Genomic DNA, 27,723 nt, shown 5'->3' with positions numbered 1-27,723 from the left:
TTGGTTTTTTCCAGAGTTTTATTCCCCAAATCCCACTTTGTACACGATACAAACATTCCTATACACCGTATAAACCCCTCTGGATATGTATAACATATCAAAATTCCCAAATCTTCCAAATCCGTGGATTTAAACACCTCTTGGATCCCTGCACCCATTCCCTGATGGATTTTTGGGCATATTCTCACTGCCGTGGGCTCCAAATTCACGTTTTTGTGGAGTTTTCTGTTGATATTTGGCAGGAAAATCATTCCCGAATACTTCATAAAATCCATTTTTATGGAATTTTCAAGGGTATGTTCCAAATTCAGCCAAAGGAGGCTTCGGGCTCCCCCCAGACATTCCAGAGTTTGGGACTTCCTCCCGAAAAATTCCCTTGCCAAATTTGTGGAAAAGCAATTAGAGAGGGAAAATTCATTTCAGGAAGTGTGGATTGAGTTAATCCTGATTTTAGAGCTCAGATCTGTCACTTAATCCCAATTTTAGAGCTCAGTTTTGCCACTTAATCCTGGTTTTAGAGCTCAAAGATTTTCCCAAAGGGAAAAAAACCCCCACAAAATTCCCTCAGGAATTCTCCCGAATTCCAAAGGGAGCTGTTGAGTTAATGAAGGAGTTAAAGCAGCCTCCAATTAGCTCCTAACTAATCCCTGATTAGTCCCAGGATGGGATGCAGGAGAACCAAAAGCCGAGTCAGTTTTTGATGAGGCTGGAGTTGGAGTCGATCTGCTCTTCCTGGATGGGGATCCGGCAGCTGCTCCCCTCTGGAAAACAGGGAATTGTTCGGGATCAGGGAACAATCAGGGAACGGGGCTCCCCCGGCCTTCGGCCTCGCCGCGGGCTCCTTTTGCCACTTAATCCCAATTTCAGGCTCAGTTCGGTCACTTAAACCTGGCTTTAAACTCTGTCTTCCCACTTGATCCTGATTTTAGAGCTCAGTTTTGCCATTGGATTAATTTTTTTCCAAGATTTTGATCCCAGAAAAAGGGAATCTCTGGATTTACTTTTCCAGGATTTTGATCCCAGAAAAAGGAACTCACTGGATCAAATTTTCCAGGATTTTTATCCCAGAAAAAGGGGAACTCACTGGATTAAATTTTCCAAGATTTTGATCCCAGAAAAAGGGAATCTCTGGATTGTTTTTTCCAGGATTTTGATCCCAGAAAAAGGCACTCACTGTGCTGGCCGCTCCTGGCAGGCCCATTCCGGGATTTTTTCCGTACTGCCTGGACGATCAGGAGCAGGATGGAAATTCCACTCACCAGCAGCAGGAGCAGGCACAGCAGGAGCAGGGATAAAGAGCCTGGAATGGGAAGGGAAAAATTCCCTAAAAAACAAAGATTCCTGGTGCTGCATGGAGCTCCCAGATTCCAGAGGGAGAATCCAGAACTCTGGGAATGCCAGGGAGATGTGGGATCCTGGAATGTGGGAAATACAGAAAGGATTTCTGAGAAAATGGGAATTCTGAGAAAATGGGAATTCCCAGGAATCTGGGATCCTGGAATGTTGTGTGAAATGCAGAAAAGGATTCAGACAAAACGGGAATTCCCATCCCAGCTGGTTCCCTGCCCGTCCTTACCCCATCCCGGCTCCGTGGGAACGCCGGGATCCCGACAGACCACGGGGATCTCCCTAGGGCTGGAAGCTCTAGAGCCGTTTTCTGGGAATTCCGTGGGAAAGGGATCCCTGTTTTCTGGGAATTCCGTGGCAGAGGAAGCCCTTTTTCCTGGGAATTCCGTGGGAGAGGGAGCCCTGTTTTCCGGGAATTCCGTGGGAAAGGGCCTCCTGTTTTCCGGGAATTCCGTGCCGCACTGGGCATCCTCTTCGCCCGTGCCAGCCCGGAACGTGCTCTTCCCCAAAGTGCTGCAGCTGGAAAAGAAATTCCAGAGGTTTTTCCAACATGGAATGTGTTTCTAAATCCCATCCCTGCAATCCCAATCTGTGCTTTATCCCCTTGGGATTTTATCCCTACAAATGTAGGATTTTATCCCTGCAAATGTAGGATTTTATCCCTACAAAAACCGATTTTTTTTCCTCCCCCAGAGGGGATTTTTTTCCCCAAAACCCCGATTTTTTTCCTCACCCAGAAGAGATTTTTCCCAAAAAATGAGTTTTTTCCCCCAAAAAGGAATTCCTACTTGGTCCAAGGCTGGCAGTTCTCGTTCTTTCCCCTGGAGAAAGTCCCTGCAGGACATCGGGAACACTCTGGGAGAAAAAAAGGGATTTTCCAGCAGAATTCCCAGATTTATCCACTGGGAATTATCAGGGATTATCAATTATGGAAATTCTGGGAATTATCAGTTATGGAAATTATCCAAGGAAGTGACAAGAATTCCCAGATATATCCACTGGGAATTCTGGATTATCCAAGATTCTGGATGTTATCTGGGAGGATTCCACAGTTCCAGCCAGGAATTCCTGCCACGTGGGAGGCAGGATTTTGGGAAGGCTGGCACATCCCAGAATTCCAAAGGGAATTCCAGTTGGCACATCCCAGACTCACTGCTTCCCAAGGGAATTTCAGATCCCAACTCTCCCCCACGGGAATTCCAGACCCAACCCTTCCCAAGGGAATTCCAAATCCCAACTTCTCCCATGGGAATTCCCGATCCCCGCTCACCCTTTCCCTTTGGAATTCCCGATCCCCGCTCACCCTTTCCCAGGGGAATTCCGGGAGTGCCCCGGGCCGGCTGGAATCCCGCCCGGCAGGCGCAGATCCTGTCCGAGGTTTTCTCGCAGGGCTTCACCTCCACGCTGCCCTTCCCTGGCCAGGCCGAGATTCATTCATTAATTCCCTCATTAATTCCCTCATTAACAGCACCAATTAACACCTCAGGGCACTGCCTGTCTGTGTGCAGGACCTGCACCATTCAGCAATTTAACTATTCATAATTAGTAATTAATTTAATGACTTAGTTGAGGACAGTGGTTTGCAGGCAGGCCCTCTGGAGCAGGCCAAAAGAGGGATTTTTTACCCCAAAATGGATTTTTTCTCCACCAAAATAACCCAAAAAGGGGATTTTTTCCCCCAAAAAATGCCCCAAGAAAGGGATCTCCCCCCCAAATTAGGATTTTTTGCTCAAAAAAGGGATTTTTCGCCCAAAATAGGATTTTTCCCTCAAAAATGCCCCAAAAGGTATTTCCCCACAAAAGTGATTTTCCTGTCCAAAAAGGCATTTTTCCCCCCAAAATGGGATTTTTTCCCCTCAAAAATTGGATTTTTCTCCCAAAAAAAGGATCTTTTCCTCCAAAAGTGATTTTCCCAACCAAAAAGGGATTTTTCCCCCAAAATACCCCAAACCAAGCATTTTTTCCCTACAAAATGGGAATTTTCCCTCAGAAATGAGATTTTTTCCAAAAAAAGAGGGATTTTTTCCTTCAAAAATGGATTTTTCCCCAAAAAAGTCTTTTTTTTTCCCCCAAATGTGATTTTTCCCTCAGAAATGGGATTTTTTCAAAAAAAAGGGGGATTTTTTCCCTCAAAAATTGGATTTTTTTCCCATCAAAAATTGGATTTTTTCCCCAGAAAAAGGCGATTTTTTTCCCCATCAAAAATTGGATTTTTTCCCCAAAAAAGGGATCTTTTCCCCCATCCCAGCACTCACAGGCGTTGCAGACGGTGCAGCTGTGGCAGAAGCCGTGGTGGTGCTGGGAGCTGAAATATCCGTCCTGGCAGGGCGAGCAGATGGTGTCAGCCGAGGCCGTGCAGCGGCTCCGCATCCTCTCCCCTAAAAACACCCAAAAATCGGGATTCAGCGGGGTCCTGAGGGGGAAAATCCTAAATTTCATCCTTTGGGAACGAACAGTGTGTCACTGGCCTGGGGAGCACACGGGGTCAGCTGATTCCACATCCTCTCCCCTAAAAAACACCCCAAAATCAGGATTCAGTGGGGTCCTGAGGGGAAAAATCCTAATTTTATCCTTTGGGAATAAATCAGGACTGGCGGGGATGGTGAGGGGAAAAATCCTAATTTTATCCTTTGGGAATAAAGCAGGATTGGCTGGGATCGTGACAGGAAAAATCCTAATTTTATGCTTTGGGAATTAATCAGGATTGGTTGGGATGGTGAGGGTAAAAATCCTAAATTTCACCCTTTGGGATCAAACAGTGCCCAGAATTTGGCAGTTCCTGGTTAGTAGAAAAATCCCTGGAAGTTTGGCCGGGGGAAAAAAAATCAACATTTAATGGAGTGGCTGAAAAGGGCTGGAGAGGGCTGAAGTTGGAGAAAATGCCCAAAATGTTTGTCCTAGTGGATCCCAAACATCCCTTCCAGAGTGTAGGAAATTCCCCTAACTGAGGCATTTAGGAAGAAAAAAACATTAAAACGAAGTCACAAATCACTCTCAGAAAGGAAGATTTTCCCGGTTTTTTTTTTTTTTTAAACTTGTTATCAGTCTAAAAACGTAGGTATTACATTAAGAAATAGGTATTGCACTAAAATCTATATTCCACTACGGAAAAGATGAGGTATTGCATTAGAGCCGGGTATTTGGGTAAGAAACGTGCCCGCTGGCGAGACGCGGTCGCGAAGCGCGGCTCTCACCGGGGGCGCAGTCGCTGCAGCAGCGCTCGTGGAAGCGGTACTGGCGCTCCGGGCACGCCGAGCCCAGCCAGGCGGGAGCGGGCACGGCCAGCAGCCAGCAGAACGCGGGCAGGCTCCAGGCCATCCTTGCGGGCGCCATGCCGCCCTTCCCTCAGGGCGCCGTTTCTCGCACGGCACGGAGACGAACCTTCACCGAGCTTTTCTTCTCACGGAGCCTTTCCCCTCACAGCACCGTCCCTTTCACGGCTCTGCTCCCCTCAGGACACCTGTCCCTCCCCTCACGGCACCGACCCCTCAAAGCGCCTTCCCCTTTCCCCTCACTGCCCCGTTCCCCTCACGGCTCCGCTCCCCTCACGGCTCCGTTCCCTCAGGACACCTTTCCCTCCCCTCACGGCCCCGTTCCCCTCACGGCTCCGTTCCCTCAGGACCTTTCCCTCCCCTCACGGCTCCGCTCCCTCAGGGCGCTGTGAAAGCCCCGAGCGCAGGAACGGCTCCGGGCGGGGACACTTGAGGGAAATTCCCACTTTTCTCCACGCCCCTTCCCGCTCCCGGTTTGGGGTTTTTGGGCAGGAAAAGGAAATGCTGAGTTTGAAAAGGGTTGAAGGGGTAAAAGGAGCCCTCAGAGGAGGGGAATCCCGATGGGAATGGCTGGAAAAGCAGCGATGGAGGAGCGCTGGGGAGACGCCCTGGCTGAGCCGGAATTCGGGAATTCCGTTTTCCAGGAACTCATTCACTTCTAGGAGAGCTCCCTGCCATCACTGAATCCACAAAACAGTGGGAATTACGGGAATTTCATTTTCCAGCCTATTAGAATTGGATCCAGGATCCCAATTTTCCAGCTGCTTGGAATCCAGCTTTACTTTCACCGACTCTAGAAAATACTGAGAACTTAGAGATTCCATGCTCATGTTATCCCAAAATCAAATTAGGATGGTGTCCTAAAAATCTCTTAATAGATAAATTACAATTATCAGCTGATTTTACTGGAATTTTTGTGTTTAAATTCATTTTATTGGAGATTATCCATGGAATTTATTCCTCTTATTTCCCCCCACCCCCCCTGCCCCCCGCCAAACTTTAAAAGCAGCAGAATTTCCAAAGCATGGAGAGAAATATTAAATGGAAAACAAAACAAACAAAAAAAGTATATAAAACATTTTATCCAAGGAATTTAATAAAAACATCAAATAAAGCAGGAAAAGAGAAAGAGGGATAGCAATTCCTGTATTTACATTATATTAAGAATAAATTTAATCAAATAAAACATCTCATTCATTTCAGGAATTCTTTACCAAAGAGGGTTTTTTCCCAGGAAAGTTGGAAGCAGAGGAAAAAATCAATTTTATTTGGGACAGAGTTGCTTTTTTAGAGCTCACCTAAAGCCTGGAATTTCCCCCATATCATCATCAGCAGCTCATTAACAGCATTAAATAGCACAGAGCTCATTAATTTTAGCAATGAATTTTAATTAAGCAGCCATAAAACTCCATGGGAATTCCCACTGCTCTGTCCAACGGCTTAAATTACAAAAAAAACTTCCCAATTGTTTGATTTTCGGCCAAAATCTGATTTTATAAATCCAGAATCTCCCATTGCCAGTGCGGATGTTAACAACAAAAAAAGTAATTTTATAATAATTTAATTTTAAATAATGTTATTTTATTTATTTAATTCCAGAAAGTTTTTCTGTAACGTTTCAAATAAATTCTTCCCTACAGCTCCCTGAAAAAATTCCATTTAATTCCCAACAACTCTTCAGGTAGTTGAGAAAAACACTGGAATTGAGTGTGGATATTCCCAGGAGGGCAAACATTCCTTGGAACCACCAAAATTCCCAAAATCCAAGTTTTAATAGGCACCCCCTGTATGAGCAGCTGTGAGGGCAACAAGGGAATAAATGTCAGGAATTTCTCTAAACTTAAGGAATTTCTCAAATGGAATTGGGTGTGGAGGACAAACATTCCTTGGAACCACCAAAATTCCCCAAATCCAAGTTTTATTTGGGATTCCCTGCATCAGCATCTGTGGGGGCAACAAGGGAATATAATTTAAGGAATTTCTCTAAATTGAAGGAAATTCTCAAATGGAATTGGGCGTGGAGGACAAACATTCCTCCACCCAAAACCAAGTTTTATTTGGGATCCCCTGGATGAGCAGCCGAAGGAAACCAGGGAATATTCCAGAATCCTCCCCCACCCAGAATTCCAGCTGCCTTCAACCCCAAACCGAACAGGGAAATTACCCGAATGCAGGAATTCCCAGCGTTTTTCCAGCAGGGAGCTCCCCGCGAGGAGCCGCGGAGCACAGCGCCAGGAGCGACTCCCGCCGCCGCCCCGGGATTTTCGGGTTTGGGCGGCGGGCGGAGCGGTAGAGAGTTCCGGAAGGGGAGGAAGGTCAGAACTCCTCGTGGACGTTGCGCGCGTAGTCCATGAGCTTGCTGCCCGTGAAGTACTCGCTGTACTTGAGGACCTCCTCCAGCTCCAGCTGGTGGTCCTGGTTCTCGTCGGCCACGGCGATCATCTGCCGTGCCTCGTTCAGCGCGTTGTGCTCGTTCATCGGGTCCATGTACTCCTGCGAAAACACGGGGATTTCACCACAAATTCAGCTGTCACGGCGCTTCTGAGGGGTTTAACACTGCATTTGGAATGAGACCAATGTGAAATTGAAAATAAATCAAAATCCTCCGTTTTTAAATCAAATACTTATAAAAAATTGAGCTGTAACTCAACTTCTGAGGCTTTCAAAGCTGTATTTTAAATAAAACTAATGTGAAATTAAAATAAAATTAAATATTCCAAATATTAAATCAAATCTTAAATGAAGTATATCAAACATATAAAATATAAGATATATTATAAATAATATATATGATATATAATGTATAACATGTATATTATATATATTTAAATAATATATACAATATATAATATATATTTAAATATATAATATAGATAACATATAATACATAGTATATATCATATATCACATATATTTAAATAATATATATATATAATATGCATACATATATATAATATATATACATATACATAATATACAATACTTATTTAAATATATATTATATATTATGTACTTTTATTTATGCAAATATATAATATGTATATAATATGCATACATATATATAACATATATACATATACATAATATACAATACTTATTTAAATACATATTATATATTATATACTTTTATTTATGCAAATAATATATAATATGTATAAAACATATATATATTATATCAAATATTAAATGAAATATATCCAAAATGAAATTAAAAATATTCCATATTTTCATTAAAAAATTGAACTGCAAGCGACTTAATGCCGCTTTTAAAGGCGGATTTTAAATGAAATTAACGTGAAATGAAAATTAAGTTTAAATACTCCATTATGGAATAGAAAACGGAGCTGTGAGTGAATTATTGACATGTGCAAAGCCAAGGCGCGCACCGACCTCCAGCTCCTCCATGGTGACGATGCCGTCGCGGTTGGCATCGATGACCTCCTGGAACTCCTTCCTCCTGTCCCTCACCCAGTCGTCGTCGACGTCCTGCGCCTGCTGGTTCTCCACCGTGCCCACGGGCAGCGAGATGAACTCGGGCAGGGTCAGCCTCTTATCCCCGTCCTGGTCTGGGCGCCGCGGTCCCGGGAACACGGAAATTCAAATCAGTGAGCTCGGAAAAACAGCGATTTCCTCCCAACTGGTGCCAAAAATTCACTTAATTCCCTTCATTATATTTCCTTAATTCCCATTAAAAAGTACAAGAAATTAAAATGGGTTTGCTTAACTCCCATCAAAATAGGAATTTCCTACTCATCTGTGCAAAAATTTATAATAGATTTATTTAATTCCTGTAAAAATGGGAATTTCCTCCTGATCTGTGCAAAAAATTCAAATATATTCACTTAATTCATGTAGAAATGGGAATTTCCTACTGAGCTGCGCAAAAAACCAAACCCCTCCCAATACCCACAGAAAAATGGGAATCCATGGATGCAATTCCCAGGAAATCCTGGATTACCCAGGTCCCAGCCGTGGCTGTGCAAATATCCACATAAATTCGAATCCATGGAACTCCACCAGACTATTCCATGCAAAACCCTTCCAAAATCCACATAAAAAATGAGAATCCATGGACACAATTCCTCCACCTAACCATTCCCTCCCAAAATTCACATAAAAAATGGGAATCCATGGATGCAATTCCCAGAACTCCCGGCTTACCCAGATCCCAGACGATCTCCTGCACCATGAAGTGCAGCAGCTGCGGCTTGCTCGGGGTGCAGGAAGGACAGGAACTCCAGCAGACCATTCCCTCCCAACACCCACATAAAAAACCCCGGGAATCCATGGATACAATGGGAATCCATGGAACCCATGGACACAATTCCCAGAACTCCCAGTTTACCCAGATCCCGGACGATCTCCTGCACCATGAAGTGCAGCAGCCGCGGCTGTGTGAATATCCACATAAAATGGGAATCCATGGAACTCCACCTGACCATTCCCTCCCCACAAGGCACACCAAGAGCAGGAATCCACGGACACAATTCCCAGGGAATCCCAGTTTACCCAGATCCCGGACGATCTCCTGCACCATGAAGTGCAGCATGCCGCGGCTGTGCTCGGGGTGCAGGAAGGACAGGAACTCCTGCTCGCTCAGCAGCAGGTCCGGGGGGGGATTGTCCGCCTGGTACCAGCGATCCTTCAGGTTGTCCAGCACCTCCTGCGCTGCAACGGCACCGGCGGCTCAGCGCGCAGCGCGGCCCACAGCCTGCAGCTGCACCCGTGCAGCTTGGCATGCAGCTCGGCCCACAGGCTGCAGCTGCGCCCGTGCAGCTTGGCATGCAGCTCGGCCCAAATGTGCCCGTGCAGCTTGGCATGCAGCGCGGCCCACAGGCTGCAGCTGCACCCGTGCAGCTTGGCATGCAGCTCGGCCCACAGGCTGCAGCTGCACCGTGCAGCTTGGCATGCAGCTCGGCCCACAGGCTGCAGCTGCACCCGTGCAGCTTGGCATGCAGCTCGGCCCACAGCCTGCAGCTGCACCGTGCAGCTTGGCATGCAGCTCGGCCCACAGGCTGCAGCTGCACCCGTGCAGCTTGGCATGCAGCTCGGCCCACAGGCTGCAGCTGCAGCTGTGCAGTTTGGGATGCAGCTCAGCCCAAGGGCTGGAACTGTTCCCATCTGTCTGTAGGATTTGGCACAATTCATCCCAAATTCTGGAACTGCCCCCATCCCTTTTTGGGATTTGGCTCAATTCATCCCAAATTCTGGAACTGCCCCCATCCCTTTTTGGGATTTGGCTCAATTAATCCCAAATTCTGGAACTGCCCCCATCCCTTTTTGGGATTTGGCTCAATTCATCCCAAATTCTCTGGGATTTGGCACAATTCATCCCAAATTCTGGAATTGCCCCATCCCTTTTTTGGGATTTGGCAGAATCCCTCTGTAGGATTTCAGTTCATCCCAAATCTTGGGATTGCCCCAATCCATTTTTAGGATTTGGCACAACCGAGTTTTAGGAATTTCAGTTCTCCCAACCCATGTTTAGCATTTAAATTGTCTCAATCCAATTTTTAGGATTTCAGTTGTCCCAATCCAATTTTTAATACTTTGTCCCAATCCATTTTTAGGGTTTAATCTGTCACAACCCCTTCATTTCAAGCTCTTGGTTGTTTAATCAATTATTTTTTTAAGCCTAAACCCTGCAGATATTTAGTTCTATTTGTATTTTATTTATTTATTTATATTTAATTCCATATTTTTGCTGCAAGAAAAATTAAATTTAGTGACGTAGGAACAGAAAAATCAGCACCAGAATCCCATGGAACTCCTCCATTTCATCCCACAATCCAATTATCCACCAACATCCATCAATTAAATAAAATAAAATCTTAATTAAAATAAACCCTTAACCCGAAATCCAAATTTCTACAGAAAGCACCTTGAACTCCACACCCCCGAGGTGCTTTTGATTTAAAATAAAAACCCTTAAAAATCTCTTTTGGAGGAGGAAAAAAAAAGAAAGAAGAACCCAGAGGAAGTGGAGGCTGAATAATTTGATTTTCCTGCAGATTTTGGGGCTCAGGTGCAGCGGCGCTGACTCAGCAGTTCCTGGAACCACCCCAGGTGATTTCCCTGCAATTCTCAGCTCCTTTTTTGTTGCATTTCAGCCGTTTTATTTTTTATTTCAGTTTTTTCACCGCTGGAAAATGCCACCCAAGCGATTTGGAAATGACTCAGCTCTGCAGGGAAAGGGAAAGGTGCAGGGGGGGTTTACAGGAAAGGTAAATGGTGTTTTTAGGGGGAAAAAAAAAGGAAAATTCCTTGTAAAAATCAAAGTTTTTGTGGCGGGAGCAATGTGGGACTGCTGGATTTTGGCTTCGGTTTTTGGGGGATTTTTGAGGAAATTCTGATTTTTTTAAGGAGGAAAATGCCCTCAAAAATTGCAATTTTCATGGCAGATTCCCCTTAAAAATTGCAACTTTAATGGCTGATTCTGGTCAGGATGAATGAAGGAATTTTGTCTTTTGACTTAATTCTTGGGGGATTTTAGAATAAATTATTTAAGGGAAAAACAAGAAGATTCCTCTTAAAAATGTCATTTTCACAGCAAATTTTTGGTGAAAAAAATATAGAATTTTTGTTTTATTAAGGAGGAAAACAAGAAAATTCCTCTTAAAAATTTCAATTTCCACAGCAAATCTTAGGTGGAAAAATTAATATTTTTTTTTTTAATTAAGGAGGAAAACCAGGAAAATTCCTCTAAAAAATTCTCATTTTCCCAGCAGATTTTTGATGGAAAAACGCAGAATTTTTGGGTTTCTTTTAACTCCTCCTCAAGCAGCACAACCCAAATATTTCCCTCCCATTTTTCTTTTCACCCCCAGGTTTTAAGAATAAGAATCCCATTTTACACTTACTTTCTTCATCTATTTTTAATTCCTCGTTGTTTTTGATTTTCTCTGCAATTTCCTTCTCATTGAAGCCTTTGCTGGCCAAGAATTTAATTTTATATTCATCCCATGAAACGTGACCTGAAATTGAGAAAATTTCAACTTGAAATAATCAATTTTGGATTTAATTCTTTTAAAATCAGCAAAATTTTAAGATTTTTACTCCAACATCACAACCCCACACTGAATTTTAGGAATGAGAACATAAAAGCTGTCATTTTTTGTGGTTTTTTAACCATAAAATTTGGTGAAAAAATTCAATTTATTCCAATTTTTTTTTCATTTCTTTACATCCTTTCCCACAAAAATCCAAATTTGCCATTCCCAATGGAAATTTGATGCCAGAAATAAATTCAAGATCCCAAAACCGATTTAAAAAGTGATTTTTTTCAGGGGAAAAAAGGGGATTTTACCATCCCCATCAGGATCCACAGCCCTGAAGTGCATTTTGTTCTCCTGCACGGCCTCCTGGAAATGCTCCTCTGTTTTCTCCATGATCCAACGCTGCATCTCCTTGGCGCTGATTTTTTGATCATTATTTCGATCCACTCTAAAAATAGTAAAATAAAATTAATTTTTGAATCAATTTAAATAAATAGAATTTTAATTTGGGGTTTAAGAGGGAAAGATTTGCTTGGGTTTTAATTAATAAATTGTTTTTTTCAGCTGAAATTTACCAAAAAAAAATAGTATTTTGGATTCTCTCTGAGAAACAAGCAACAGATCAGCCTTTAATTCAGAATTAAATAAATATAATTTAATTAATTTCATTTAATTTAGCAAGATTTAGCTTATTAATCAGTGAAATTATTATTTTTCCTAGAATTAAATCATGTTTTTGAGGGAATTTTTCTCACAAATTATGGAATTTTGGGTCACTGCAAGTTCAGAATTGGAAAAATTTTCTTCCAGATTTTGAATTTTCTCTCAAATTTCTCTTTCCAAGCCACTTAAAAAAAAAAAAAAATTTTTATTTTTTAACACATTTGAACGTTGCATTTGCTCTCCATGAGTTTCCCCCATGGAATTTCTTGGATTTGGAGCTGCAAAATTCAATTTTTCCTGATTAAAGTGATCAGGAAAACCCAATCAGATGAATCCTTATTTCATTGAGAAATTAATTTAAAAATTACACTTCCAAATAAAAAATAAATCAAATTTTCTACCACTTTGAGGTTTTTTTTGAGCATTAAATAAATATTCAAAATATTACTTAAATTTCATTTTGTTACCATTTCAAATTCTATTGAAAGCACCTCATACCACACCTTGTAATTCAAAATATCACTAAAAACTCAGATTTTTTTTTTTGTTAAATTCTGTTTAAAGCACCTCATAACATACCTTGTAGCTCAAAATATCACTAAAAATCAGATTTTGTTACTATTTTAAATTCTATTTAAAGTACCTCCAACCCACTCAGTTTTGGAGAAAAAACCCAAAACTCGAATTAAACCCAGAATTAAAAAGCCCCAGTTTGCCTTTGAGTTGTTTTGATTGAAACTCAAATTATTCAAGATATGATTGGCCTTAAAATGTCAACTAAATGTGAAAAAAGAGACAAAAAAACCCCAAAAAATGCAAATTTTGGGGGTTTCAATATCACTTTCCACCAGGGAGACGCTTTTTAAAAATTTGTTATTTATTCATTAATTACTTGAATTAATTTTTTTTTGTTATTTATTCATGAATTATTTTAATTAAATTCGATTTATTCAGGGTCATTTTGCAGCAAATGAAGCTTTGAAAGTTTCTCCCCCTCGTGGGATTAATTGGAGGTGTTTTCATTCAAAAATGCAAATTAAATGCCAATCAACTCTGCCACCTGGTGTCTGAAATGATGAAAAAAGCCAAAAAAAGGGAATTTTAGTAAAGAAAATGCTGGAATGTGTTAAAATGAAATATTTTTCCACCGAGTAAAGAAATTAATTCACTTAAAAAGAAAAGGCATTAATGGAAAATATTCTCTTTTTATTGTCTAAAATTTCTAATTTTGAAACACTAAACCTCCCTATTTTTAAATTAAAATTAAAAGTCCCCATTTTAAGAACATGACTTCAAATTCCCGATTTTTAAATTCTAAAATTAGCAATTTTTAAGTATTAATTAAAATTCCCAATTTTAAACATTAATTCAAATCCCCAATTTTGAACCATTAAAATCCCTATTTTAAAAACATTCATTGAAATTCTCAATTTGGAACTATTAAAATCCCCAATTTTTAAACACTCATTTCAATTCCCAATTTTAAAATATTAATTCAAATTTTCAATTTTGAACTCTTAATATTTCCAATTCAATCTCAGCAAAATTCCCTTTTATTTTTTGGTTTTTGGGTTTTTTGTTTTGTTTGTTTGGTTTTTTTTTAATTATTTTTTGGGGTTTTTTTTGGGGTGTTTTGGGTTTGGCTTTTTTTGGCGGGGAGGCTTTGGGGTATTTTGGGGGATTTTTTGGAGTTTTTTTTTGTTCATTTTTTTGTTGTTTTTTGTTTTTTGGGGGGGGTTAGGGTTTTTGTAGGGTTTTTTTGTTTGTTTTTTGGGATTTTTTGGGGGGATTCTTTGGGGGATTTTAAAATATTTTTGGGATTCTTTTGTGGGGTTTTTTAACCCTTCCCTCCCCGACTCACTTGGCGAAGATGCCCACCAGCTTCCTCCTGTTGCGGCGGGGCTGGGAGTCCTCCCCTCATTGAAATCCCCAATTTTTATACATTCATTCCAAATTCAAACCCACCAAAAGTCTCTTTTTGTGTTTTTTTAACCCTTCCCTCCGCGACTGACTTGGCGAAGATGCCCACCAGCTTCCTCCTGTTCTGGCGGGGCTGGGAGTCCTCCTCCCCTCATTGAAATCCCCAATTTTTATACATTCATTCCAATTTCAAACCCACCAAAAGTCTATATTTTCGGGGTTTTTTTGGGGTTTTCTTTGTGTTGTTTTGATTTTTGGAGTTTTTTTGGTTTTTTTAACCCTCCCCGACTCACTTGGCGAAGATGCCCACCAGCTTCCTCCTGTTGCGGCGCAGCTGGGAGTCCTCCCCTCATTGAAATCCCCAATTTTTATACATTCATTCCAAATTCAAACCCACCAAAAGTCTCTTTTTGTGTTTTTTTAACCCTTCCCTCCGCGACTGACTTGGCGAAGATGCCCACCAGCTTCCTCCTGTTCTGGCGGGGCTGGGAGTCCTCCTCCCCTCATTGAAATCCCCAATTTTTATACATTCATCCCAATTTCAAACCCACCAAAAGTCTATATTTTCGGGGTTTTTTTGGGGTTTTCTTTGTGTTGTTTTGATTTTTGGAGTTTTTTTGGTTTTTTTAACCCTCCCCGACTCACTTGGCGAAGATGCCCACCAGCTTCCTCCTGTTGCGGCGCGGCTGGGAGTCCTCCTCGAAGCGCTCGCGCTCGCGGCCCAGGAAGAGCTCCTGGGGCAGCTCCCGGTTGAGGTGCCCGTCGCGCTCCAGCCGGACGCCGTTCAGGTGCTCGGGGGGCAGCAGCTCCTCCCGGCCCCGCAGCGCCGACAGGTTGGCAGGCCGGGCACAGGCGGCCGGCAGCAGCAGCGGCAGCAGCGCCAGGGAGAGCCAGCCCGGGCTGCGCCGCACAGCCCGGCCCCGCTGCATCCCGGGCTTTGGGGGCTCTGGAATTTATGGCTGCTCCCAGTCCCTGGGAGCCAACAGCGACAGGGGGGAGAAGAACTGAGTCGTGAGGGAAAAGGTCGCTTTTCCTTCAAGTGCGGTAAAGGATCTAGAAGGGAAAGGAGAGGAAAAATAAGTTAAGTTTTGAAGAAAAAGGTTGCTTTTCCTTCAAGTGGGTTAAAGGATCTAAAAGGAAAAATAAATTAAGTTTTGAAGGAAAGCTCACCTTTCCTTAAAGTGGGTTAAAGGATCTAGAAGGGAAAACAAATTAAGTTTTGAAGGAAAGCTCACCTCCCCTTAAAGTGAGTTGAAGGATCTAAAAGGAAAAATAAATTAAGTTTTGAAGGAAAAGCTCACCTTTCCTTAAAGTGGGTTAAAGGATCTAGAAGGGAAAGGAGAGGAAAAATAAGTTAAGTCTTGAAGGAAAAGGTCGCTTTTCCTTAAAGTGGGTTAAACGATCTAAAAGGAAAAATAAATTAAGTTTTGAAGGAAAGCTCACCTTTCCTTAAAGTGGGTTAAAGGATCTAAAAGGGAAAACAAATTAAGTTTTGAAGGAAAGCTCACCTTTCCTTAAAGTGGGTTAAAGGATCTAAAAGGGAAAACAAATTAAGTTTTGAGGGAAAAGCTCACCTCTCCTTAAAGTGGGTTAAAGGATCTAAAAGGAAAAACAAATAAAGTTTTGAAGGAAAGCTCACCTTTCCTTAAAGTGGGTTAAAGGATCTAGAAGGGAAAGGAGAGGAAAAATAAGTTAAGTTTTGAAGGAAAAGGTAGCTTTTCCTTAAAGTGGGTTAAAGGATCTAAAAGGAAAAACAAATTAAAATTTGAAGCAAGATGTCACTGTGGGTTAAATGATCTAAAAGGGAAAGAAGAGGAAAAATAAGTTAAACTTTGAAGGAAAAGGTCACTGTGGGTTAAATGATCTAAAAGGAAAAGTATAGGAAAAACAAATTAAACTTGGAAGCAAGTGGTGATTAATGAACATATAGAAATTAAAATAATCGATATAAAGTATTAATAATTTACTTATATACATACAGTTATATGTGCTTATTTATAGACACATAAATATATGTATATAACTTAATAATATACATTTAAATATATACTTGTATACATATACATATTTATATACATATGTTTATATATTTATATATGTGTATATATACATGTATTTATATGTTATAGAGATATACATGTATATATATGTAAATATATATATTTATATGTATACAAACATACATATGTGCATATATTAAAGTGTATCTATAGAAGCGTAAAAAACCTACACACAACAATAAATTCAGAGGACCCTACACAAAAATAGAAAGTTTTTGATGGCAGACATTTTAAAAGCCTGTTAAATAATAAATATATGGAAGTTATAGGGGCAGATCCAAGAGAAAGGGGAGTTGCAAACACGCAGAAAACAGCATCAAGGAGGAGCTGTCCCAAAAAATTGAAATATCCTGTCCTGGAAGTGACCACAGGGGCCATTCCAGGGAAAAATAATCCCAGATTCTGTCCCAGAGCCATCAAATCTGAATATCCTGCCCTGGATGTGGCACAGGGGCCATTCCAGGGAAAAATAATCCCAGATTCTGTCCCAGAGCCATCAAATCCGAGTATCCCACCCCATTCCAGGTGAAAAATAATCCCAAATCCAACAGATAGCGCACCAAGGAACCCAAACCCCTCAGTGCCCCCAGTAACACCAAAACCCCAAAAACCTCTCAGACCCCCCAAAATCCTTCAAAGGCCCCAAAACCTCAGGACCCCTCAGAGCCCACAGACCTTTCAGAGCCCCAAAACCCCTCAGAGCCCCCAAAACCCCTCAGAGCCCTCAGAGCCCCAAAACCCCTCAAACCCCTCAGAGCCCACAGACCTTTCAGAGCCCCAAAACCCCTCAGAGCCCCAAAACTCCTCAGAGCCCCCAAAACCCCTCAGAGCCCCCAAAACCCCTCAAACCCCTCAGAGCCCCAAAACCCCTCAAACCCCTCAGAGCCCACAGACCTTTCAGAGCCCCAAAACCCCTCAGAGCCCCAAAACTCCTCAGAGCCCCAAAACTCCTCAGAGCCCCCAAAACCCCTCAGAGCCCCCAAAGCCCTCAGAGCCCCCAAAACCCCTCAGAATCTCCCACAGCCCCCGAAACCCCTCAGAGCACTCAGGGCCCCAGAACCCCTCAGAGCCCCAGAACCCCTCAGAGCCCCTCGGAGCCCCCAAGACCCCTCAGAGTCTCTCAGCCCCCAGAACCCCTCAGAGCGCCTCGGAGCCTCTCAGAGCTCTTCACGGTCCCCGCGGGGGTGCGGGAGGAGCCGCCCGCACTCACCGGGAGCCGCCAGGCAGGGAGCGGACGCTGCCCCGAGCGCCGCCCGGCCGCGGGGAGGCTCAGCCCGGGCCCGGCCGCCGCTGAGCCCCGCACGGCCCCTCACGGAGCCCGGCGCTGCCAGGGCGGAGGGAGGGGGCGGAAGTTTAGTCACTGCGCCGCGCAGCCGCCATCTTCGGTGAGGGCAGCCGCCATTTCCGGCAGGGAGGGGGCAAAGGGGCGTTTTCCTGGCGGCCCTATCGTTTTTTTCCTTGTTAACATCTTGATCCCCTCCTACTTCCCGTTTGTGTGTACGTGGCTGTTTTTATTGAAGCATGGAATGGTTTGCGTTGGAAGGGAACTCAAATAGCATCTAATGCAAAGCCCTGGCCCAGCTGTGGCTGCCCTGGCAGTGCCCGAGGCCAGGTTGGACATGGAGGCTTGGAGCAGCCTGGGATGGTGGAAGGTGCCCCTGCCCACGGCGGGGAGTGGCACGGGGTGGGTTTTGAGCCCATCCCAGGCACGGGCACGGCGCAGTGCCCGAGCCCAGGATGGCCGCTCCTCGGCCTCAGTGCCCTACTCAAAGATGGCAGCCGCCGCGTCAAGCGCCGCGGCCTGCGCTCCTCCTCCCTCCCCTTTCCCCGGTGCGGGACCCGCCGGAACCGCGGCAGGAGCAGCAGGGACGGAACCGCCGCGTCCCGGAGGAGAAGGCGAAAGTCTCGGGAGAGCCATGAAACCACCGCAGCGCGGCAGCGTCTCCCGGTGAGCGCTCCCGCACGAAGCTTGTCCCCTCCGGGCGGCCGTACCGCCGTTCCCGCCTCACCGCGGCGGCCGTGAGGGACCGGCGGCCATGAGGGCGCTGCGGCGGCTGAGCCGGCACCGCACCGCGCTGGGGCTGGGCGGGCTCTCCCTCTGCGCCGCCGTGCTGCTCTACCTCGCCAAGTGCACCTCGGAGGGGCTGCGCCCGCCGCCCTCCCCGCCCGGCCGGGCTGCCCGCGGCGCGGAGGGCGGCAGCGCCGTGCTGGCCGCGGTGGTGATGAGCGGCCCCAAGTCCAGCGAGCGGCGCAGCATCATCCGCAGCACCTGGATGGCGGCGGCGCCTCCCGGCCGCGTCTGGAGCCGCTTCGTGGTGGGCACGGCGGGGCTGGGCGCCGAGGAGCTGCGGAGCCTGCAGCTGGAGCAGCGGCGCCACCGGGACCTGCTGCTGCTGCCGGAGCTGCGCGACTCCTACGAGAACCTGACGGCCAAGGTGCTGGCCACCTACGTGTGGCTGGACGCGCACCTGGACTTCCAGTTCGCCCTCAAGGCGGACGACGACACCTTCGTGCGCTTGGACGTGCTGCTGGAGGAGCTGAGCGCCAAGGAGCCGCGGCGCCTCTACTGGGGCTTCTTCTCGGGCCGCGGGCGGGTGAAATCCGGGGGAAAGTGGAAGGAGAGCGCCTGGCTGCTGTGCGATTATTACCTGCCCTACGCGCTGGGCGGTGGATATGTGATCTCCGCCGACCTGGTGCGCTACCTGAGCCTCAGCAGGGACTACCTGAACCTGTGGCAGAGCGAGGACGTGTCCCTGGGCGTGTGGCTGGCGCCCGTCGATGTCAAGAGGGTGCACGACCCCCGCTTCGACACCGAGTACAAATCGCGCGGCTGCAGCAACAAGTACATCGTGACCCACAAGCAGAGCATCGAGGACATGCTGGAGAAGCAGCAGACGCTGGCCAGGGAGGGGAAGCTGTGCAAGGAGGAGGTGAAACTGCGCCTCTCCTACATGTACGACTGGGGAGTGCCGCCCTCGCAGTGCTGCCAGAGGAAGGACGGCATCCCCTGAACTCGGCGTGCTGGGCTCTGCTTGCTGCTGCGCGGGAGAATCCCGTCCACATGAGATTCCTGCCTCAGTTTCCCCCTCAGAACATTGGGCCCAAGGCTTTGGGATGCAGGCATGGCTGGACTTAGGGAGGAGCACAATCCTGGACTCTCCCACTCCGTATCCAAGGACAGACCGAGCGGGAAGAGATGATAAAATGGGATTCTTGCCTCAGTTTCCCCCTCGGAACACTGGGACAAAAGGCTTTGGGATGCAGGCATGGCTGGATTTAGGGAGGAGCAGAATCTTGGAATCTCCCTCTCCATATCCAAGGAGAAACCTCCCGAATGCCAGCCCAGAGCTGTGGATCTGTAATTCCAAAGGAATTGGGTGGGAAGAGCTGATAAAATGGAATTCTTGCCTCAGTTTCCCCCTCAGAACACTGGGAACAAATCCTTCCCCTCAGGTGCTGATCCCAGTGGGATGCAGCCTGGCTGGATTTCGGGAAGAACCGTTAATTGGAGTCGGGGATTAATGAACTCCTCTTTTAAAAAGCTTTTGCAGGACTCGTTATCACCCCGGGAGTGCTGACGTGGCGTGGTTAAAGACGCTTAAAAAACAAAATAAAACAGCTGCCAGGAATCACAGAAAAAGCCAAAATGCCAGAACGGAAGGCAAATAAAAGGTGGCAAAACCCAAAAAGCAGAGAAAAAAACTGGAAGGAGAAGTTTGAACAGATTTCAGGGTGATTTGCTAAAGGTCACGCTGAGTTTTTATGCTAATAAGATTAAAATGAAGCTGCTGTTTATTCCTTGGCAAGGAAATTCCAGCGGAAGAGCCCAAATTGGGACCAGATTATTCCAGAGGGCAGGAAAAGGGATCAGCTTTTCCAGGGATAGCTGAGAATGGAATAATTAAATCTCTTTATTTCTCTTTTTTTTTGCCCTGTGAAAGGCAGAAATTAAATTTATTCTTATTTTCAGGAGAAGACTTTTTAAATTTTTAAATTTTTTTTTAGCATTTTTTTTTTGCAAAGGCAGGTGTTGTTTTCAGCTCATTTCCCTCCACCACTCACTCAAGAACTCTCTGGCTGCTCCAAGACTTCAAATTTAGATTTATTTTTAATCCAAATGAGCAAAAATTGATCAGTGGGAGTTCAAAAATAATTTGCCCAAAGGTGAGGATTTAAGGTAAAAAAGTGAAATTTGTGTAGTCAAGAGAAGAAGGTCCCCCCCACCCCAAAATTTAATTTGGAGAATTTTATTTCTCTTTTCAGCACACTAAAAAATCACATTTAGGTGCTGAAAGTTGGGGGAATTCCCTCCTTCAATCCAAAAATGCCTTAAAATTGAATTAATTATCAGTGACACATCCAGAATTTGGGTTTTTTCCCTCATTCCTGCCTTCACCAAAATAACCACAGCTCACACAGGACTCAGACATTTCTTTATTTCTATTATTTCTTTTTATTTCTTTTCTTTCATTTTTTATTTCATTTTGGAGATAAATTTATCTCCAAACCTGGAATTCCAACATTTTCCAGTGGCAGCTGCTCCAAATTTTTCCCAGTTCCCTGTGCCAGCTGCAGCTCTCGCAGCGTGAGGTGATTTTACCTCGGAAATACAAAATTCCATTTTTTAAATGTTTTTTTTGTTGCAGTTTTGGGGTTTTTTTGGGTGTTTGTTGCACTCTGCACTTTCATTCCCATTCCCTTCTCAACTCGGGCTGGAAGAGACAAACAGCCCAGGAAAATTGAAAATTCAAGAAGTGCCAAGTCCTCTTTTTCTCCTCAGCAAAATTAGGAATTTCAGGAATTAGGAATACCAAAGGGATGGATTACGTTGTAATTTTATTTTTTTGTTATTCTTGTATTAATTAATTACTGCAAATCAAAAATGTTCAGATTTTATTTTGAAACTTTCGAGGCTTTTTTCCTGAAACAAAACTAAAACCCTGCAAAAACTCGATTATTTTAGCATGTTCAACTCAATTATTATAATTATTATAATAATTATTAGTATAATGCATGCACAGGGATTACCAGGGAGTGTTTTTTCCCGAAATATCCTCTTCCAAAGCAGGAATTTTCCAAGATGTCAGCAAAATTCCAGGTTTTTAAACACGCATTTGCCATCTGAGGTTCACCAATGTTGTCTGTATTGTGATCAATTACCTGTAATGTGAATATTTATTTATAATTATATTTATTTCTAATTCTTGCTTGTGTAGTCTCTTTATTTCCCCAGGAAAAAATGACAAATAAATCCATTTATTCCCAGAATTACATCCATTTCATCATTGTTTTATCCACCTTTACGCTTTTTTCCCAGGAAAATACCAAATAAATCCATTTATTCCCAGAATAACATCAAGATTCCCAGTATTTTATCCACCTTCCCCCTTTATTTTCCCTGGAAAATTCCACCTGGGAAGCAAAATCAGCGGAGGACGAGGCCAAATTATTTTAAAGGGAATTTTTTCCCTCCCTGATTTCCTTGGAATCTTTAATCCCCAGCATTCCAATATTTTTTAAATTGATTTCCCTCCAAATTTCAAAGATTCCATGCTCAAACAAAGAACTCAAACTTCCCTCAAAACTGAAAATAATCCGATTTTTCCCCCTAAATAATTCGGGATAACTTTGGGATTTTGCTGTTGAAGCAAAGGGAATTTATTCCCTTCATTGTTTTTGTTTTTTTGGAATTTATTCCCAGATTTTCCTGCCTGTCGCTAGATGTCACTCCAAGCCTTTGGAAGTCTTAATTCCTTAAAAAAAAAAAGGGAATTTAACTGTCCAAACCCAGGTATTTCTGACTAAAATCGAGTGGTGGTTGCCGATTTTAAGATAAAAAAAATTGGGGGAAAAAGGAAAGGAGTTTTCCAATTAAAAAATGGAATTTCTGAGGATGGAGCCACCGTGTTTCTCTGTGGAATCCATGGAAAATTGATGTGGAAACCCTTTGAAAAAGTCCCTAAAATAGAGGTGAAATGAATAAAATTATTAAAATCTAATTAATTAAAAACATTCTGGGATTTTTTTTTAATGCAGAACAACCCAAAAACGAATAAAATTGTTTAAATCTAATTATTTTTTTTTAATTTGGGATTTTTTTAATATGGAACAAAAAATCCCTGTGTCCCCTTTTAATCAAGAAATTTTGGGGTTTCCTCAGCTGAAAATTCCATGGATTTGAGCTGAGAAATTTCATTTTCCAAAGGAATTTCCAAAGGATTTCAATTCCTGATCCTGCTCCAATTTTTGGGGTGATTAAAAACTGTAGGAATTAAAACTGCTTATTAAAAATTCCTCACACTCCAGGAGCTTCCCAGGGGATTTTTTTCTGGGATTGGGAAATGATTCCTCGTTTCAATGGGAAGATTCACCTGGATGAGGTGCTGGAACTGAGGGGAAAATTGGAATTTTGTTATATTTGAGGAACATTTCCTTATGGAAAATGTAGAAGAACTTGGGAAAATGTGGAAAAATCAGGATACTGCTCCAAATTTGGAGGAAAACTCAGAAATCCAAGATCCCACAAATCCAAAGGGCTCTGGGGGTGCCAAGGAATGCCCAGGACGGTGGGAATGAGGCTGAAGAACCTCTAATCTCGGAAAACGGAAGAAAAATCTGGGCTCCGATCCAAATTTTGAGGAAAACCCAGAAATCCACAATTCCACAAATCCAAAAAGCTCTGGAGATGCCAAGGCCACCACCAAGATGTCCCCGAAAAGTTGGGAATGAGGCTGAAGAACCTCTGATCATGACAAACATGGAAAAATTGAGGAAAAATCTAGCTACCCATCCAAGTTTTTTAGGAGAACTCAGAAATCCACGATCCCGGAAATCCAAAGAGCTCTGGGGGTGCCAAGGGATGCCCAGGAAGGCGGGCAGGAACTTCTCCTCATGGAAAAGCCCAATTCCCACTTCCCGGAGGTCCCCAGCATTCCCTGCTTCCCCTGACAGCCGAAATCCCGGGAACGTGGGCCCTGTTTCCGCTCCCCAGCTCCGGCCGAGCCGAGCGGCTCCCACCGAGCGCCGGCTCCGCGAGGAGCAAGAGGCCGGAAAAGGAATAAGATTCCCAGATTCCGAACGCGAGGAAAGCGCCGCTGACGCTGAGCGATGGAGCTGGGGCCGTTCCAAAGGGCCTGGAATCATCCCAGCAGAAACCACTGGAAAAAAACCATTTGTCCAGAGCTGCTGCCGGCCGCGACAATTCCAAATATTTACTTTAGGTGTTGATTTTAGGGAAGGACTCGAGCCAGGTTTCTGGATCTGCCAAAATCCCGACGCTTGAGGTGCTTGGAGATGGAAGTTGCGGTCAGTCCAGGGGGTTTTGGGATTGTGATCCACGGGATTTTGGGATGGTGATCCATGGGTTTTGGGATTGTGATCCACGGGATTTTGGGATGGTGATCCATGGGTTTTGGGATTGTGATCCACGGGTTTTTGGGATGGTGATCCTCAGGTTTTTGGGATTGTGATCCACGGGTTTTGGGATGGTGATCCATGGGTTTTTGGGATTGTGATCCACGGGTTTTTGGGATTGTGATCCATGGGTTTTGGGATTGTGATCCACGGGTTTTTGGGATGGTGATCCATGGGTTTTTGGGATTGTGATCCACGGGTTTTTGGGATTGTGATCCACGGGATTTTGGGATGGTGATCCACAGGTTTTTGGGATGGTGATCCTCAGGTTTTTGGGATTGTGATCCACGGGTTTTTGGGATTGTGATCCATGGGTTTTGGGATTGTGATCCACGGGTTTTTGGGATGGTGATCCTCGGGTTTTTGGGATGGTGATCCTCAGGTTTTTGGGATGGTGATCCTCAGGTTTTTGGGATGGTGATCCTCAGGTTTTTGGGATGGTGATCCTCAAGTTTTTGGGATTGTGATCCACGGGATTTTGGGATGGTGATCCTCAGGTTTTTGGGATGGTGATCCACAGGTTTTTGGGATTGTGATCCTCAGGTTTTTGGGACACTTCCGGGGATGGGGACTCCACTGGGCAGCCCATTCCAGTGGCTGGGCACCCTTTCAGGGAGGAAGTATTCCCAAATATCCAACCTAATCCTGGCCTGGTGCTGTGGACCCATAATTCCAAGGGAATTGGGTGAGAAAAGCTGCTAAAATGGAATTTTTGCCTCAGTTTCTTTCTCAGAACATTGGGAACAAAGGCTTTGGGACGAAGGCATGGCTGGATTTAGGGACGAGCAGAAACCTGGAATCTCTGACTCCAGATCCATGGATAAACTTCCCAAATCACGGCCTGATGCCATAAATCCGTAATTCCAGGGGAATTGAGTGGGAACGGCTGCTAGAATGGAATTTTTGCCTCAGTTTCCCCCCCAGAACACTGGGAACAAACCGTTGCCCTGAGGCACTGACCCCAAAGGCTTTGGGATGCAGGCCTGGCTGGATTTTGGGAATTCTGCTTATCTCCCACTCTAAAATTCCAGCGTGGCTCCTGGAGAGCTCCACGGCCGCGGCCGGGAGGATTCTGAGGACAGGGAGCAGGATAAGAAAACAATAACCGGGGTCCGATTTCTGCGGAGCCGCGGAGGAGATAATTGGAGTCTCCAAGAGCTGCTGATAAGATCAGCCTGGGTTGCTATTTTCAGGCTCAGACAGCAGGGCTGGAGACACCGAAATAAATCCTAAAACCTGAGCTGCAGGCTCCCAAAGAGTTCTGGCTCCAAGGAAATCCATAAATATTCCAAGGTGTGGGATGCCGGCATTGGCCTGGCCTGGCTTTCCTTGGGGGCGCCTCAGGGGAAGGACTGGGGGCAAAAGGAGGAATTAGGGGGGAAATGACTTTTTTAATTCCAAGAGGGAATTAAAAAAACTGCAATTCTTGCTGGGAAAGAAGCAGGGAATAAACAGAGCCGGGGGCAGGAGGCTGGAAAAGGAATTCCTGAGTGGAATCAGCATCCCCTGATCCTGGCAGTGGCTCCAGATGGGACCTCAGGCATCATCTGGATAAAAAGAAAATAAACCTGGAGTAGAAAACTTGGAGAAGGACTAATTCCAAGCTCAGGCTATTCCCTAGTTCCCTAATTCCATAATTCTGGGTGTCCCAGTGTCCCCATTCCTTGAATGATCCCTGATTTCCCTCATGGAGGACACACAACCTCTTCCCTGTTTTGGACAATGCTCCCAGGTGGGATTTTGGGGTGTCCCAGGTGAGATTTTGGGATGTCTACAGGGCTGGGATGGGATTTCATGATCCCACGGCTCCTCCCAGCCCCGAGTATTCCCCATTCCTTGAATTGTCCTGACAAATGGGATTAAAATTCCAGGGAAACGTCCCCAATCCCTGAACAATCCCCGATTTCCTTCCTGGCCCAGCACGGGGTGATCCCCTGATTCCCCCCAGCCCCTTCCCCGCAATCAGGGACTGTTTATCCCACCGCTTCCCTTTCCATGGGAACTTTTCCATGGCTCGTCCATGCCTTTGCAGACATCAAACATCTCATTTCCCTTGGATTTTGTCCGTGCAATGGGCTGGAACAGCTGCTCGTAAACAACTGCAGCAGCAACGCTGAGGCTGATTTAAAACCCAGCAATTCCCTTTTTTTCTTTTCCCCTTCCCTGTCCTTTTTTTAACGCTTTAAATCCAACATTTTTCCACAGCTTTGCTCATTCCCCTCTCTGGCTTTGCAGAGCAGGAAAGGGAAGACGAGGAAAAGATAAAATTCGGGATGGAAATTGGGATGAAATGATCCTGAAAGGATTCTTGGGATGACCCTGCAGTGGAGGATCCTGCCCTGGTTGTGAACGAGGGGATCCAGGTTAAATGGAAATAGGAAGAAATTTTTTCCCTGTTTTTTCCTTTTTCTGGGCAAACCCAGAACAATCCAGGGAAAGGGGCTTAGGCAAGGAGAATTTAATTGTAGCTGCCCTGGGGAACAATGGCATGCATGTGGTTCATGGCTGGATTTAAGGATCCTAAAGGGCTTTTCCAACCCTTAATTCCCAAATTTGGCAGGGATTGGGACCCTCAAGAGCACAGCCAGGAACCCTCTGGATTTCCAGCCAGATCTGGGGGGAATTTTAACATCCCTGTGCTTCCCCTTGGACATTTTGGGACTCAGAACTACCCATCGGAGCTTTTTTCCTCTCATTCCCACAAAGAAGTGGGAATTCAGAGGGAAAATCCTGTGTTCGGGGGTTTGGGCAGGATAAGGAGTGTGAATTAATTAATTCTATATATTTTATTAATAGAAAGAATTTTGCTGGGTACATTGATTCGAGTTCAGATCCAGCCTCTTCTCCTTTACTGTTTGCAAACCAGAGTCCCAAAATTCCATTTTTCCATCCCTCTGAGGCGGGAGCTTCAGGCTGGGGAAGTGGATTTTACCTCACGTGTAGCCACATCATCCCTAAAAATCATCTCTGCAGCATCCTCCTCCTGCTGCCTCCCTCCCTGCTCCAGGGAGCGACTCGGGGAATGTTGGAGAGGGACCAGCTCATTGTCGCTAATTGCGAATTGCACTAATTGGGATATTTGGGATATTTAATAGCTGCTGCTGAAACCCTCCGGGCTGCTCCGTCAAAGGCCCCAGTGTCAGAGCACAGAGGCGTTTTTCATGCCAGGGGCTGCTGCGGGCGACGGCTCCAGCCTGGCTGGGGGGAGAAGCTGCTCCTCGGGAATGAAAGCGCGCGGCCGCCGGTCCAGCGGGGCTCCGGCCAACCCGCGCGGCGCTGGCGGCGGGGAATCGCATCCCGGGGCTTCGGCCTTCCCGGGAACGCGGGCAGGGAGCGGGGCCCGGCCTGCGCCCCGGGCTGGGAACCGGCATTGCTGCCCCCAGAGCGGCCCAGAAGGGATCGGAGCTCAGGGGCGCTGGGGAACGGGGCTGGGATCCACTGGGAAAGGGATCCACTGGGAACGGGGCTGGGATCCACTGGGAAAGGATCCACTGGGAACAGGATCCACTGGGAACGGGGCTGAGATCCACTGGGAAAGGGATCCACTGGGAACGGGATCCACTGGGAAAGGGATCCACTGGGAATGGGACTGGGATCCACTGGGAAAGGGACCCACTGGGAAAGGGATCCACTGGGAACGGGGCTGGGATTCACTGGGAAAGGGATCCACTGGGAACGGGGCTGGGATCCACTGGGAACGGGGCTGGGATTCACTGGGAAAGGGATCCACTGGGAACGGGGCTGGGATTCACTAGGAGCAGGACTGGGATCCACTGGGAAAGGGATCCACTGGGAACGGGGCTGGGATCCACTGGGAACGGGGCTGGGATCCACTGGGAAATGGGACTGGGATCCACTGGGAACGGGGCTGGGATCCACTGGGAAAGGGATCCACTGGGAACGGGGCTGGGATCCACTGGGGAAAAGGATCCATTGGGAAAGGGGCTGGGATCCACTGGGAAAGGGATCCACTGGGAACGGGGCTGGGATCCACTGGGGAAAGGGATTCACTGGGAAAGGGATCCACTGGGAACAGGACTGGGATCCACTGGG

The 27,723-nt window shown here is 45.3% G+C and overlaps 3 protein-coding genes across 10 annotated transcripts; 1 reads left to right on the top strand and 2 right to left on the bottom strand.

The window, feature by feature from the left end:
* TNFRSF4 (TNF receptor superfamily member 4) lies at window positions 1-5,548 on the bottom strand. 2 transcript variants are annotated; one of them, XM_085558624.1, is made up of 7 exons: window positions 4,542-5,548; window positions 3,603-3,725; window positions 2,651-2,761; window positions 2,136-2,202; window positions 1,577-1,866; window positions 1,175-1,300; window positions 1-761 (listed from the first exon to the last, which is right to left on the bottom strand). In XM_085558624.1, the coding sequence occupies exons 1-7, from the start codon at window positions 4,678-4,680 to the stop codon at window positions 691-693; spliced, it is 927 nt and encodes a 308-aa protein (XP_085414750.1). In that variant the 5' UTR covers window positions 4,681-5,548; the 3' UTR covers window positions 1-690. The 2 variants fall into 2 exon arrangements, with proteins under 2 accessions (XP_085414750.1, XP_085414749.1); XM_085558623.1 differs by having other exon boundaries at window positions 1-1,300.
* Window positions 5,549-5,685: 137 nt separating this feature from the next.
* SDF4 (stromal cell derived factor 4) lies at window positions 5,686-17,639 on the bottom strand. 7 transcript variants are annotated; one of them, XM_085558620.1, is made up of 9 exons: window positions 17,468-17,624; window positions 15,772-15,796; window positions 15,368-15,392; window positions 14,843-15,250; window positions 11,926-12,062; window positions 11,480-11,593; window positions 9,129-9,287; window positions 8,010-8,185; window positions 5,686-7,112 (listed from the first exon to the last, which is right to left on the bottom strand). In XM_085558620.1, exons 4-9 carry the CDS (start codon window positions 15,124-15,126, stop codon window positions 6,936-6,938), a joined length of 1,047 nt encoding a protein of 348 aa, XP_085414746.1. In that variant the 5' UTR covers window positions 15,127-15,250; window positions 15,368-15,392; window positions 15,772-15,796; window positions 17,468-17,624; the 3' UTR covers window positions 5,686-6,935. The 7 variants fall into 7 exon arrangements, with proteins under 7 accessions (XP_085414746.1, XP_085414747.1, XP_085414745.1 ...); XM_085558621.1 differs by lacking the exons at window positions 15,368-15,392; window positions 15,772-15,796 and adding an exon at window positions 15,433-15,457; XM_085558619.1 differs by lacking the exon at window positions 15,772-15,796.
* Window positions 17,640-17,759: 120 nt separating this feature from the next.
* Window positions 17,760-21,525, top strand: B3GALT6 (beta-1,3-galactosyltransferase 6). Its single transcript, XM_021537754.3, has one exon. The coding sequence runs from the start codon at window positions 18,294-18,296 to the stop codon at window positions 19,266-19,268; it is 975 nt and encodes a 324-aa protein (XP_021393429.1). The 5' UTR covers window positions 17,760-18,293; the 3' UTR covers window positions 19,269-21,525.
* The last annotated feature ends 6,198 nt before the right edge of the window (window positions 21,526-27,723 follow it).

Source organism: Lonchura striata, chromosome 21, assembly GCF_050655825.1.
Source record: "Lonchura striata isolate lonStrDom1 chromosome 21, ASM5065582v1, whole genome shotgun sequence".
Lineage (NCBI taxonomy): Eukaryota > Metazoa > Chordata > Aves > Passeriformes > Estrildidae > Lonchura > Lonchura striata.
The sequence above is the reverse complement of the archived record's forward strand: the minus strand, read 5'-3'. Positions and strand labels throughout refer to the sequence as shown.